The sequence below is a fragment of the Spodoptera frugiperda genome, chromosome 29, assembly GCF_023101765.2.
Source record: "Spodoptera frugiperda isolate SF20-4 chromosome 29, AGI-APGP_CSIRO_Sfru_2.0, whole genome shotgun sequence".
Taxonomy (NCBI): Eukaryota; Metazoa; Arthropoda; class Insecta; order Lepidoptera; family Noctuidae; genus Spodoptera; species Spodoptera frugiperda.
This window is the reverse complement of record NC_064240.1, coordinates 6,849,928-6,864,867: the sequence shown is the minus strand read 5'-3', so window position 1 is coordinate 6,864,867 and position 14,940 is coordinate 6,849,928. Positions and strand designations below refer to the sequence as shown.

The 14,940-nt window shown below is 35.3% G+C and overlaps 1 protein-coding gene across 2 annotated transcripts; it reads right to left on the bottom strand.

Moving 5' to 3' along the window:
• Positions 1-883: 883 nt before the first annotated feature.
• Positions 884-9,977, bottom strand: LOC118271906 (uncharacterized). Of its 2 annotated transcripts, none has more exons than XM_050706218.1 (2): positions 2,647-3,767; positions 884-1,006 (listed from the first exon to the last, which is right to left on the bottom strand). In XM_050706218.1, exon 1 carries the CDS (start codon positions 3,765-3,767, stop codon positions 2,670-2,672), a length of 1,098 nt encoding a protein of 365 aa, XP_050562175.1. In that variant the 3' UTR covers positions 884-1,006; positions 2,647-2,669. The 2 variants fall into 2 exon arrangements, with proteins under 2 accessions (XP_050562175.1, XP_035444060.2); XM_035588167.2 differs by lacking the exon at positions 884-1,006 and adding an exon at positions 9,216-9,977 and having other exon boundaries at positions 1,412-3,717.
• Positions 9,978-14,940: the final 4,963 nt, after the last annotated feature.

Below are 14,940 nucleotides of genomic sequence, written 5' to 3'. Positions count from 1 at the left end.
GATTATATTAAAAATTAAGGTTTCTATCTGACGGAAATTTAACTTTATTCACTTTACAAGTAGATCTATAATTTGGGTATTGAACAGGCAAAGACTGAACAGACTTATTGTCTTCTTCAGAGGTTGAAGGTACTTCCGTCATCTCAACATTCTTTGAAATATTAGATTTACGTTTAGATTTATGATTATAGCATTGATTAAAAATTTGCACACAGCATCCAGCACTGGAACAATGTTTATTCTTAAAATATTTGTATAATTTATAAGCTAGGTATAAAAATAAACATATAACTAAAATATAAGTAAAAGTAGAGTAGTAAGGACCATATTTAATAAAATGAGATTCCTTTTCCAAGTTATTTAATTCTTGCTCTAAGCTGTCCATCTGATGCGTTGCATATTTTAGAGAATCTAAGTTGATTTTACTCAAAGAGATCGGCGACAAGTGCGGTAAACTTTTATTAAATATGTCTTTCTTACAACAGTCATCTGCTGTAATATCAAATCTTATATCTAAAGGAGACTTAGTAAATAAAGAGTAAGAACTAGTAGGTATTAATTGCACAGTTTTCGAATACCCGATACAATTAGGTGATAGTTTTACAATTCCTGTACCGGTAATTGAGTGATCATCAATGTTTTCATCACATTTAATTGTCAATTTATTTGTTTTTGATTGAACATATATCCATTTGTTATTTTTTAATTTTTGCCAAATATCAATCTGACCATACAATAATTTAGCATTACATTCTGTAGGTAATGACAATGTTATTTCAGTTAAGATTCTAGATTCACAATTAGGGTTACTTATACATGAGTATATATTATTCAATTCACAAATAGAAAGATTGCTATTTATTATTTTACATTTATCAAGAGTGTCCAACATAGCATAATGCATTCTGTCATCGCTTAATGCAATATAAGAATAAGAAGGTTGAATCAAAGCAAAAGTATTATGTGAGTCGTCATGAGGTGTAGGTAGTGGTGTAGTGTGTGACACCTCGTCCCTATAAGTAGTGTAAGTTAGTCGTATAAGTTAGTCAATTAAAGATATTCATAAGATCAACACGTCTCATTATTTGCTCCCTAACTCACGTCATTGCATGGCGACCCTGCCAGTGCTGCCACGCGGGCAGCGCTGAGCACGAGTACAGTGTAAAAGTATGGATTTTATAAAATAAAAACTATTAAGACCCCAAAAATTTGTGGGCTAAAAGTGCATAACAGTGAAAAAGTGGAATTGCTGGCTGCCGGGTGATGTCGCAGCCAGATGAGGACCTGCAGGGAGCTGTTGGTGTCGTATGGGATGGAGCCGGGAGATGTAGCCGGCCAGGTAGCGTCTGAGAGTATCTCCGCTACCCTAGCCACGCAGAATGGAGTAACCGGACTCAAATAGTGTAGTGTGTTTTATTTTTATATAATAATGTGATAAGTGAGTGAATATGGACACTAATTAGTAAATAAATATAAAATTAAAATATTATTAGGGGCCCAATATTATATTCATGTAAGGATTATTATAATTAGATAATTTTAGCGCTATGTTTTTTTTAGAATGGTACTTAAGTTTTTAGTATAGTTCACGCCTGTTGACAATCATTTTTTTGTTTAGTAAATTCTGTAAGTAATATTTTTTTTCTCTGCCGAAATAATGTAAAATTTTGTAATTATATAGTATGCATAGCATCAATAATAGGGATCGAAGGAATGTTCCCATGCCCATATAGGTAGATGATGTCATACCGAGTGTCAGATTGTATTGGAAGAATCGTGTTACTTGACACCGAGTAACAATAACAACTGCACTTTGGTTTTGTCTTATGAAATTAATAAATTAGATGAATGAAATTTGATATCAGCAAAGCTTTGGAATGTGTTCATTGTTTGTAAAAGTTTGTAAGTTTGGTTTTAGATAATTTGGAATGACTTGGTACACAAGTTTTGGCGTGTGACTGAAGGCTGATCACCTAAGGACAACGTATAATTTTGTCAACCAAGCAATTCAATTAGATTGTGTTATGTTGGTTTGTGATAGTTAAATGATAAGTAATAAATAAATATAATAGGTACACATGGTAAGGTACAGTTTAGTGGTCATGTCCTTAGTTCGATCATGGTGTAGACGAGCTCTCTCTGTGAGAATCTATTGGAGGTCAATAGAAACCTTAAATATTGACACTAAATTATAGAATGAATAAATAAATAAAGTGAGCACACATAGGTATAATGAAGAAATGAAGAATGGTGAATAATATAATGAAATAAATAAAATGAAAAGCAGGTACCGGAGAGTCCTGTATAAATGTAATGTGCTCACATGTGTATAATATAATGTATGTACCTTACGACAATGGTAGTGAAATAAGTTAAATAAAATGTATTAATGTGTACCTAGTTATAAAGGTAATGAGGGCTTATATTAACGGAAAATTTAAATATGAAATTGAAATTGATTATATGAAAAATAAAATATGTAAAAGAGATAAATAGATAATAGAATTCAACATTTTGTAACAATTGTCAACAGTGCGGTTAAGTTAATATATTTAGTTTTTTTTCCTTAGGTTTCAATTTCCAAAAAACAATGTATTTCAATATTTTTTTTTCCAAAAAACGGGGGAGGTGTAGTGTGTGTGACACCTCGTCCCTATAAGTAGTGTAAGTTAGTCGTATAAGTTTAGTAAATTAAAGATATTCATAAGATCAACACGTCTCATTATTGCGCTCCCTAACTCACGACATTGCAATGGTATATTTTTATAGGCCATGAACTTATCAGGAGTTATTAAAGGGATTTGTAATATAAAAATAACCTTGTTATTATAGTAATAAGAACTAAATTCCGAAACATCAATTATAGAATGAATATTTTGAATCGCTAAGGGAACTGGGAAATCTAACCTTTTGCTTATTTGACTACTATGCTTAGTTAATTCTAAATAAAGATTTAAAGGACTTATAACACTAGGGTGTAGTATATTAACCTTAGAAAATAAAATAGAGTTAAGAGTAGTATCTAGTAAATTGGAAATGGAAAGTAAAGAACCTTCGATAATATTAAGAAGGTTGTTTAACTTTGAAGTGTATAGTAATAAGTTATCCGTCTTCGTAATTTGCGAAAATATTTCATTCATCTTATTAATTTGGGCATTTAATTTCATCTCGTTTTGATTAAGTTTGTAAATAGTAGTGTTAAAATTATTTATAGTGGACTTGACAATGTGAATATTATCCCTCATTAAATGAAATAGTTCTGTTTCACTCTTTTTGCTTGACTCTATTGCAGCGTCATATTTTCGGGCGTCATCGGCATCTAATGTGCCGAAAAAGAACTTTAAGATTTCGCCTCCAAATTCTAAAGATCGCTTAACTTTATTTGTTGATTGATTTGAAATAATGTGGGATAATGATTGCAATTTAATAGAATTGGACTGTATTAAAACTTCAATAGGGATAGACATATCCTTACATGTGCTTTCCTCCTTTGGTACAATTTTGTCGCACAATTTCAGAGTATCTTGTAACAGAAATTCGATTTTGTTAAGATAAGGTTCTAATGAAACTAAATCTACATGCGTGATCACTTTCCAATGATCAGTATAGAAGTTAATATTGGTTGTAGGTTCAAAGTAAATCCCGGGGCTATGATAGATCGGGACGATGCTTGATTCGGTGCGGCCGAGGCATGAAATGCCGTGGCAGCATATTATTCTGAAAATAAATATAGTAAATAGATTAGGACGTGGCGGGCTTAATTTCATTGGTATGGTATTTAACAGCCCTACGGCCTACTTGTAGGGTAACGTTATGTTTATTGTGTACTTTTATAATTTTGTAAGGGCCTTTCCATATAGGTGATAAGGCCTTACGAAGCCTATGGTGGTGTTTGAGATAAACCATATCTCCTACTTTATAAGTAATATCGCGTGAGTTTGCGTCGTAATATCGTTTTGATCTTTCTTTACTATTTAAAATATTTTGAACGGCCTTTTCACGACTATAGCGCATTCTATATTGTAAAGCTCGAATATATTCGTTGTATGTGTTGCCGGAGCTTTGGTATAACGAGGTTGGAATGGATGGCTTGTAGCCATATAATAACTCATAGGGAGTAAAGTTAGTGGTACTGTGAGGAGTAGTATTATAAGCTAAGATTGCAGTGAATAAATAAGAGTGCCAATCATTCTGATTTTCATTAACAAAAGATTTTAAGTATTCTTTTAGAGTGGCATGTGAGCGCTCAAGAGCTCCATTAGTTTGTGGGTGGTATGGAGTAGTAAAAAGGGCTTTGACTTTTAGTATTGTGGTTAATTGTTTAAATAATTCGGATGTAAAACAAGTACCTAAGTCTGTTAGAATGGTTTTAGGAAAGCCAGAAAGAGACATAAAATGAACAAGGTTTCTAGCTATTTCTTCACTAGTGGTTGTAACCATTGGGTAAGCGCTAGTAAATTTAGTTAAGTCATCTTGTAAGGTTAAGATGAACCTAAAGTTCTGGGAACCCGCATCGGGTAATGGACCTACGACATCAAGTGCTAATCTTTCGAAGGGTCTGGTAGATGTGGAAGTTATCTCCATCGGAGCTTTGTTTGATTTCCTCAAAGGTTTATTAATTTGGCAAAGTTTGCATTTCTTAACATATTTTTCGATGTCGGACCGCATGCCCTTCCAATAATATGCAGCTTTAATGCGTGAATACATTCGTTGTGATCCTGGGTGACCGGCTATAACAGAGTCGTGATTTTCTTTTAATATATTAGGAACTTCTACTGGAGTAGGATAGATTAATTGGTTTTTATATATGTGGATCTTAATATTCGTATCGTGAAAAATATAGGAAATCATATTATAAATTTTAGTATACGTGAGTTTTGAAAATGGATCAGTGAAATCCGGTAAAGCAAGGCTAGTAATATTTTGGCTATCAATTAGTAAGTTTCTAAGTTTCATTAGTAAGTTATAAACATCTCTATAATTTGTTTCTTCATAGTGATTAACTTTTGTATATAAGAAAAAGTAGGTTTTATTTTTATCATTAATGCATTTTATTGTAAGTGGCTCACGTTCGGAATTTAATAAATCAGCAGAACTATCGAGCTGCGATAGTATCTCCTCGCAATGAGGCATAGAGTAATCAAAGTCTAAAGAGACTGGGCAAGCTATTGTACTTAACTTGGATGTGTGTAATCCTTGGATACATTCCTCAATTATGGTATTTGGAACTGGAAGTTGGTTTGTGAATTGAGCTTTGAAGTATTGTTCATAAGTAAAATTATTTAAATTATTTATGTCAATAGCATTGACAGGGCAACGGGATAGCGCATCGGCGTTGGAATTGAGACGACCTTGTTTATAAACGATTTCATAGTCGTACTCCTCGAGTTTGAGGCGCCAGCGAATGAGTCTGCTACCCGGATCTTTTACGTTAAATAGCCACACGAGGGGTCTATGATCAGTGATTATTTTAAATTTATTACCATATAAATATGGCCTAAATGTTTTTACGGCGAATATTATAGCTAGTAACTCCTTTTCCGTAGTTGAATAATTGCCTTCAGGCTTGTTTAGAGTGCGCGACGCGTAAGCGATCGGTTTATCTTTGCCGACGGGACCTTGAGACAAAACTGCGCCAATTGCATAATTGCTTGCATCAGTAGTTACATTAAAAGGCTGGGAAAAATCGGGATACTGTAGAAGAGGGGCAGTAATTAGTTTTTCTTTTAGAATATCAAATGCATGTTGTTGTTCTGTGTCCCAGCTAAATACAGCATCCTTTTTTAATAAAGACGTAAGTGGTTTAGTCAGCTTCGAAAAGTTTTCAATGAATCTACGATAGTAGCCTATAAGGCCTAGAAATGACTTAATGTTTTTAGGAGTTTTGGGTACTGGAAATTGTGATACAGCGCTGACCTTTTCAGGATTTGGGGAGACACCCTTATCGGTGATAATATGGCCAAGGTAAGTTACTTCATGCCTTAGAAACTCACATTTGTCTGGTTGGAGTTTTAAATTATATTCGCGAAATTTTTCGAATATAAGTTTCAATTTTAGTATATGGTCTTGTAGATTCTGACTATAGACGATACAATCATCAAGGTATACATAGCAATGTAGACCTTGTAGACCTGATAATACAGTGTTCATAAGGCGTTGGAATGTGGCAGGGGCATTTTTCAGCCCGAAAGGCATTCTGGTAAATTCATAGTGGCCAGACATATCAGAGTTAGTGCTAATTGTGAAACCTGTTTTGGGCATATCCTTGGGGCAGGTTTTCAATTGATGGAAGCCACTGGCGAGGTCCAGGGTGCTAAAATATTTGGAATGACCTAGTTGGTCTAAAATATCAGTGATAAGGGGCAGTGGATAGGTTTCAGAAACAGTAACGTCATTAAGGCGGCGATAATCGATAACTATCCTCCACTTTTGTTTACCGGAAGCGTCCATTTTTTTCGGGACTACCCAAACTGGGGCGCTCCAAGGCGAAGTTGAAGGTTGGATAATTTTTTGATCTAGCATTTTACGAATTTGGGAATCGACTTCTTGCTTGTGACATTCAGGGAAGCGATATGACTTAACATTAATAGGAGGTGCATCGCCTGTGTTAATAGTATGCTCAATAGCATTAGTATATGTTAAGGGTTCACCTTCGACATGAAAAATATCTGTATAGTGGGAGCAACATTCTAAGAGAGCCTTTTTCTCTTCATCATTGAGATGAGAGCAGCGAATGAGATTTAGTACATTACTTATACGATCATTTTTTGAAGAAGAGGTAGCATTGATATTATAAGACCTTATAATTGAATAGTCAAGTTCAAGGGGCGTTGCTGTCACATGATAATCTCTTAATTCAATGTCACAGTCTGTAGTATTTAAAATAGTCACATTTGTTTTACTATTAGGTTTAATTGATACCATGCAATTAGCGACATAAACGCCTTCACGTAAGACATGATCTAGTATGAGAGCTTCATTGTTATGATAAAGATTAGGAGAGTAATTTGATACAGTGCACTCGATAACTACTTCGGACCGAGCTGGAATATTGTATGAAGGTTGAGTATAGATAATAGGAATAGAATAATTTAATATGGAAATTGATTTTAAAGAATAATCAATGTTTGTTTTAAAATAACTGCAAAAATCACTACCAATTATGCCATCATAATTGGGAAGATTTATGTCGTCCTTAGTGACGTGAAACTTATATTTATGTATATTTCCAGATAAGTTGAACTCCATTTGAAAGGTGCCTAAAGTTTCGACTGGACTTTCTGAACTGTTTATACCTTTTAATTTTACAGTTTCAGTAGATAAGCTTGGAAGGTTCTGTAAACAAGATTTTTTTACAATACTTATAGTTGATCCTGTATCAATAAGGAAACATAACTTTTCATGAGCGTGATTAGTATGTAGATAAGTATGAGGTAAGGCTACCTTTTTGCAATAGTCATTAATTTCATATATAGGTTTAGGGTAATCACTAGACGTAGTAGAATCTAGTTTAATTGACTGAGGCGTAGATTTTGTAGAACTCATCTCTTTTAGATGAGATGCGAGATTGGTAGAACTCATCTCTTTTGGATGAGATGCGAAATTAGAAGATCTCATCTCTTTTGGATGAGATTTAAAGTTAGTAGAACTCATCTCTTTTGGATGAGATGCGAAATTAGAAGATCTCATCTCTTTTGGATGAGATTTAAAGTTAGTAGAACTCATCTCTTTTGGATGAGATGTGAAATTAGAAGATCTCATCTCTTTTGGATGAGATTTAAAGTTAGTAGAACTCATCTCTTTTGGATGAGATGCGAAATTAGAAGATCTCATCTCTTTTGGATGAGATTTAAAGTTAGTAGAACTCATCTCTTTTGGATGAGATGCGAAATTAGAAGATCTCATCTCTTTTGGATGAGATTTAAAGTTAATAGAACTCATCTCTTTTGGATGAGATGCAAGATTAGAAGATCTCATCTCTTTTGGATGAGATTTAAAGTTAGTAGAATTGGTAGGTGTCGTGTCGTTTATAACTTTGTTTGATTTTGGCAGACACGGTACCAAAATCTTACTTAGTTTAAATTATTGTCATCATTTATTATAGCCATACTGTCACATGTATGTGTAATTGCGTCGTTAGAGTTTGCGGGTGCCGAGTTACGGTCACGTTGTGCATTGTCAGCGGCTTGCCGTTGCTTCATATTATATTGAAGCTTGCGACACTCTTTAATTGTGTGTCCAATGTTTTTGCAATAATTGCAAGTTTTAGCATAATAATTATTATTGGAATTAGTACTAGTATTAGGAGACGGTGTATTACTGTAAATTTTAGAATCTCGGTCACGTTTTTTATTCTTAAAGCATTCAGATGAATTATGACCAGGTTTATTGCAGATAAAACAATTTTTATAGGATTTTGCACTAGATTTCGATAAATTGTACAGTTTTTCTTCGTCGATAGCATATTGTATTGCTTCATTTAGATGAGAAGGGTTTTTGCAACGGACAATAGTTGATATGGAGGAGTTTAACCCTAGCATAAAGGTGTTTAAGGCAAGGTCCTCCATGGCCGCTATTCTGCCAGGCAGTTCCTTGTTGTTTTTACAACTATAGTGTATATCAGACTGTATACGGGTCAATATTGACTCCACCCGTAAAGAAAATTTGGTAACATCTTCATCTGATAATTGCTTACAGTGTTGCAGATCTGATAGTAAATGCGTGGCGTGTTTTTTCTCCCCGAAAGTGGCCTTTAGAAAGCTCTTTAACTCGGCCCATAATGTGAATGACTTGAGGCTACACGCTACTTGTGCTTTACCCTCTAATTGGGAAATAATATATTTACAAAGCACAGTCTGTTGTTCTGGAGAAGCTAATGAAATGGCATTTTCACAATTTGTGAGAAATGCTGGTAGCGTTTCCCTGTCACCATTATAGGGTTTTATAAATTTGGTTAAAACCGACAAAGTAATCTTGTCGGACATTGTTACTGATTTAGGTTTCGACTCTTCTTTGATGGACATAAAATATTATGATATGTTGGACAAAATTAAATTAGTATTTAAATATATTAGAATATAAAAATATGTTAGGACAGATAAACAATTAAATTCAGTGTAAAACTAAGCAGTATAGTCTTAAGTTATTTGGAATAATAATATCAAATTCAGAGACACTTTTAACTAGTAAAATGATATTTCACAAGAAACACTCACAGTAACACGATAACTGCCGTTGGCACCTGCATGATCAGCTGCGTAGTAGGAACCCGGAGTCTGGAGTCACGCGGTGCTTTGACGTAATAAGGTTTGGCAGTCACTCGGTTGATTGACTGTAGAATTTCTCGAGGTTGATGGTTGCTGAGTTAGACCTGGAGCTGCTTGTCTTCGGTGCAGGCTGGAGCAGTCTCTCACTACACAGTGGAGGCTGTCTGTCGTCCAAGTGTCGATGTGGCTGGAGCGGGCTCAGGCTGAAGAACTGAGGCTGACCGTCGTCCAAACAGTGACGCAGGCTTGACGTCGGGTCAAGACTTACTGTCGATCAATCTAACGGGGAGGCTGTAGGTTTAGGATGCCAGTGTCTGTTCGACTTAGCGTCGTAAGACTTCGTAGCTGGCAATCCCACTTCTGACACCAATTTGTTACCAGGCCGACCCCGTCTGTCCTTTTTTTAAAAGAAACAAAAGACAATTTTCTGTAGAACCACTTTAATAAACCACACACACAAAAGTTTTTAGGTATGATTTCCAACAATGTCCCTTTTAATAGTTCAGAGATTAATAGTAAGTATGTGTTACGCGACAGTGACGTGAGAGCGTCCAGAATCTAACTGAATAATGGAAAAATATAATTCTACTGTATTCTGTAAAAATGAATGCTCAGCATAAAGATGCAATGTTATTCGTGGAAAAATACGTTGTTTGATAGTGTAAGTTGATTTAGACCTTACTGCCTTGTAATAAGGGTTATAACAGTTCGAATACGGTCTGCGTGTCGGGAAGCCTCGACACGTTCGAATACGGTCTGCGTGTCGGGAAGCCTCGACACGTTCGAATACGGTCTGCGTGTCGGGAAGCCTCGACACGTTCGAATACGGTCTGCGTGTCGGGAAGCCTCGACACGTTCGAATACGGTCTGCGTGTCGGGAAGCCTCGACACGTTCGAATACGGTCTGCGTGTCGGGAAGCCTCGACACGTTCGAATACGGTCTGCGTGTCGGGAAGCCTCGACACGTTCGAATACGGTCTGCGTGTCGGGAAGCTTCACACGTTCGAATACGGTCTGCGTGTGGAATGCGCTCGTACGTTTGAATACGGTCTTCGTACGAGTGGGTCTGTTTTGCAGATTATGTTATTGGATTCGCTGGTGATTTAATGATGAAGTCAACGTGGGAGATTAAGCATACAGGCCTTGGAAACTCACAGTATATGCCTTGGCTTGGTTGTAGTTTGTTTGCTTTTTCTTTGAGAACGATGAATGTGCGTCTTGTGAGATAGTTCTGATAGAATGAGGAATGAATTGACTGAGTGGAGACTGAATGATTGGTTAGCAAGATTGGGTGTTCCTACGTTGTATTCCTGAACATTTTTAGATGAAACTAACGATGACGTAAGCGCAAATAGAGTTTGCTCCTACAGCTGCACTGTCCATGCCCTTGCTGGATGAGGGTGTTGTAACCGATCCACCGACCTCTCCAGTGGCCGGTCCCAGCGGGATCACAAGAAGAAACTGTGTCGAGGACGACTCACCGTCAGGAGAGGCCGTGTAAGGAGTTTCTATCTATCATGTAAGGAGTTTCTATCTATCATGTAATGAGTTTCTATCTACCCTGAAGTAGTCTATGAAAGGAGGTTGTTAATAAGAAATGCTCCTATTTGCTCGCCAGCTCTCGGATTGTACGGAAGGGTTGTGATAATCTGTGTTGGTCGTTATTAAGGTCACGTAAGCCATTTTTCCAATCGTTTTGTTTAATTATTGAAGTTTGCAGTATTTGATTAATTGTTATGTTGTATTGATTAAAATTTGTAAGATTTAAAAATAAACGGCTTCTTGTCGATTGTATTTATTTTTTTTAATAAAATTCTACTTCTGAACCTAAAAATATTATATAGTATTACTAGGTGTGTCTTTTTGAATCCAGGGACTTGATGAATAAATCATACGAGTACGAGTCCCACGTAGTGTGCTGTGTTCAGCAATATACCCAAAGATGGGGCTAGACTGCGATTTTTTATGGTATTTATCGTTCTTTAGATACTTATATTTTTAGGTTATTTCTTTCTTAGTTTTAATAGAAAGCGCTCCAGTATGGTTATTTCTATTGGCATGGTGGCCCAGAGGTATAACACGCCCGCTTCCCGTTTGTAGCTTATCTACTTAAACATTTTTTTATTTTATATGTCAATAACCTATCTCAAAAATAGAACTAAAATGAAAAAAATACAAATCAAATTAATATCTAAGTCTAAAGAAAAGTTTGTTCAAAACAGACAGACAGACAAACAACCAGCTTTATTCATACACCAAGGTAGATAGACAATTAGACATACATAAGTATATTTGATCCTGCGGCCTTAAGTCCGATCTCATTTCAATCCTTTCAAATTAAGAAACAGATAAATCAGTCGCGAGACAAATCTCTGACCTTGGCTATATGTTGCTACCGGACTCCTAAACATAGTAGATTGCATCAGATCTTAGTTTGTATTGTACACATGTCTTAAGAGACATAGGTCAACCTTTCTATAATACATCTGATTGACAGAAAATCTAGAGGATTAAAGAAGTATAACATGCCTGATATACGATATTGTTTTCCTATTCTTTTGTCCCAATAAATGTAAATATTATTTAGATACATTTCGCTTTTAAAGTTTCATCAAATTATCTAATGTTATTTATTTTTTAAGGCCCATTTAAGCATTATTTTAGAGTACATGTATATTTTAGCATTTGGGTTTTTCTGGTACCTACTTCAATTTCGTACTATACTTTTCAGAACCATCTAATGATCAGTTCTTATTTATAAAACAAGATATTTTTTTATGATATGTATAAGTTAGTAAACGAATTCACGAATCTCCTGATGGTAAGCAATCGGCGCTGCCCAATTACGTTGCCGGTATTTTGGCGGTTAGAATTTTGAGGATTGTGGTTAACCTCACTCACCCGACGAAACAGAGCGTCGTTTCACTCCGGTTGTGACAACCTATTCTTGCCGAAACTTCGCTCTTCCACACTTAAACCACTAAAAACCAAAATATATGCCTGTAAATACAAATGAGATATAATCGAGTGCAGACTCATTTCGGTAGTACGCACTGTAAACAAACCTTGAGTATTTTCCCGTCGTCAGTCATATCAACTTGAACATGATGATTTCTCGGAAGAAATTTTATAGTAATGCACTGCACCTCGACATCAGGGTCTTATGTCACGAGAGTTAGGTATATTTATTATTCATATGTATCTATACCTATATTCTGAATCAGATACACAGCAGCAATAGGTTTATCAGTCAAGATCATAATTATCGATATTAATCTACCTATACATTTATTTGATCGGCAAATCGTTTAGACCGTTACGGGATACTAATTACCAGTCAACTTGTTAGCATTTAAAATACCGTTTTAGAAATTCAATCAACTATAAAAATTCAAACATTCCTTAAGATTTTAAGTCCTTATAGGAATGATGATGTGTGGATCGCATCCTATTTTTGTTAGGATCGCATCCTATTTTTGTTTTTGTTAGGTGATCCTAACGAAAATTGGATGTGATCAAGTATAAGACTTGATTTGTAAATTGGACCTCTAGATAATTGATTTTAGTAAACGTTCGTGGGAACAGCTTTTCTGGTCTCCAAATGGCTTACATCAATGAAGTTGGCTAGCAAGTTTAGAAAAGGTGGGTAATTACGAGGAAAGCAGGAAGAAGCTGAGCACGATGCCGACACTACGTGCCTGAGATTGGGGCCATGTGGAGCAACTGCGTTCATACTTATCCATAATTTGAACGATCGCTCTCTTTTTTATTACATTTTCCATTGAATAAGATATTTGTTAGCTTCCGTAGATTAAGTAATACATGTGTCGTTGTTTGTAATAGTACTTTGTGGTATTCTTCGTTAGGGCTTTGTTCGAAAGAAGTGTCAGTTTCTTCATTTAGACTTCATGTAATGAAACTAGAAAAGAAAATTTAAGGCATAGAAAATACAGTTATCAAAGATTTCAATACTTAAATTGATAAGAAGATTGTTGCATACTGCTTATAATCTTCATTGCACTGCATGAATCACGTATTCTGTCTCAATTATAGGCTTTATTCTTTTAATTTTCCACACAAAAACGTTTTATAGCCCTTACAAAACCACACTATTGACTGACCTTAATATTAAAATCACGTGAAAAGTTTCCCTCTCACTGAATTGCCTTTCTCAATTGTGTGACAAGTGCTGGACAATTTGTCGAGTCATGTGACGAACAGACATCACGACTTCTATTGGTTCCTTTTGTGAAGGATGTGCGGAGTGTAATCGTTATTGCTAAATTACTCTCCAGAATAGACTGAGCCGACTGTGGGTTCGGAATTTTCTAGACGCCGTCAATGTTTTCTAGATTTGTCTTGGTTATGCCAAGCCAAGTTGTACAATGGGAATTGAACTTTAGTTTTAATGTTTTATTTTGGCTACAGTTAATTGTATTAATTAGGAACTTACTATCATAACTGAAAATATAAAGTTAGGAAACTGGATCCAGAATCCCATGTATAAGCACCTATTTAATCATTGCAGCATTTCTGAATACATTGTGCTGTAAAATATTGCATAAAGATAAGTTTATTTTTGAGGTTATTTCACGGACATCACGTGGTTATATAATTTCATTATCAATTGTCTTTTAAGGTAATACAGTAGTTATCGTGACATTGCTGAAGTGTGGATAACTGTACAATCATGGCTAAGGTCTGCCAAACTGTGAAAAATATGTGTAAATAAATAAAACTAGAAGGTTGTACAGTAACGTTACTTCAAGTAACGGTAAACGTTAACTCAAACAGACTGATTTGGATCATTATTGTGGGTAGGGTTGCGACCATCGTGTTATTGCGTTCATGAACATTCATAATTACAAATCGTATAGTGTAGAGAATTACTTTAAGCTTAATTTACTCTAATTTATAATATTATTTAAGAAAAATATGCACACGCATCTTCTTTAAAATCAAAATAATTCGAGTACCTACTTTTCAAAAATTAAACAAATGATCATTTCATTGAATTTGAATTTGGAATCTAATCTATTTCCAACCAGCATTTTTAAAGCTATATATTGATAGTTTAGACTAAAAGACTGTATTACTGTGACAGCCCTCACTTCATTGTACCAAAGCATGTTACATGATAGTGTTAATTGGACTGTATCAGAGGCTTCTAAGTATTATGTTCGAGGTGATCAGCTCGTGACCTACTCCAGGTCGCCTATAAGGAGACAATTGTGTTCTTGCGTCGATAAAGTCGTCAGCTGCCTTTATGTCAAACACTTCATTGTTGATATGCGTCATAAGTAACACAATACTCTTTTCTTTATGAATTCCTGCGTTCTTTGTAGTACTATCGTCACTATCAGCATCCGCACTTTATTGGCTATTTTCATTTACATTATCAGAGACCTCACATTAGTATTTGTCTGTTTAGTAAGATGTTTGCGCGTGATCATTAAGCAGGCGTAATATGAACACCTCAGGTGCCGACCTACAAGCAGTAAAATATCCATTTATAATAAAAGCGTTTAATATAAAGTAAAAGCGTAGAAAATTTGTGAAAATCTCAGGTAGAAACCGATGCCGTAGGGCTAGAGAGCGGATTTAAAGAAAATAAACCTGAACGAGTTAATTACAATATTAATGGTACTTTTTATTATAAACACTTGTATTTTCT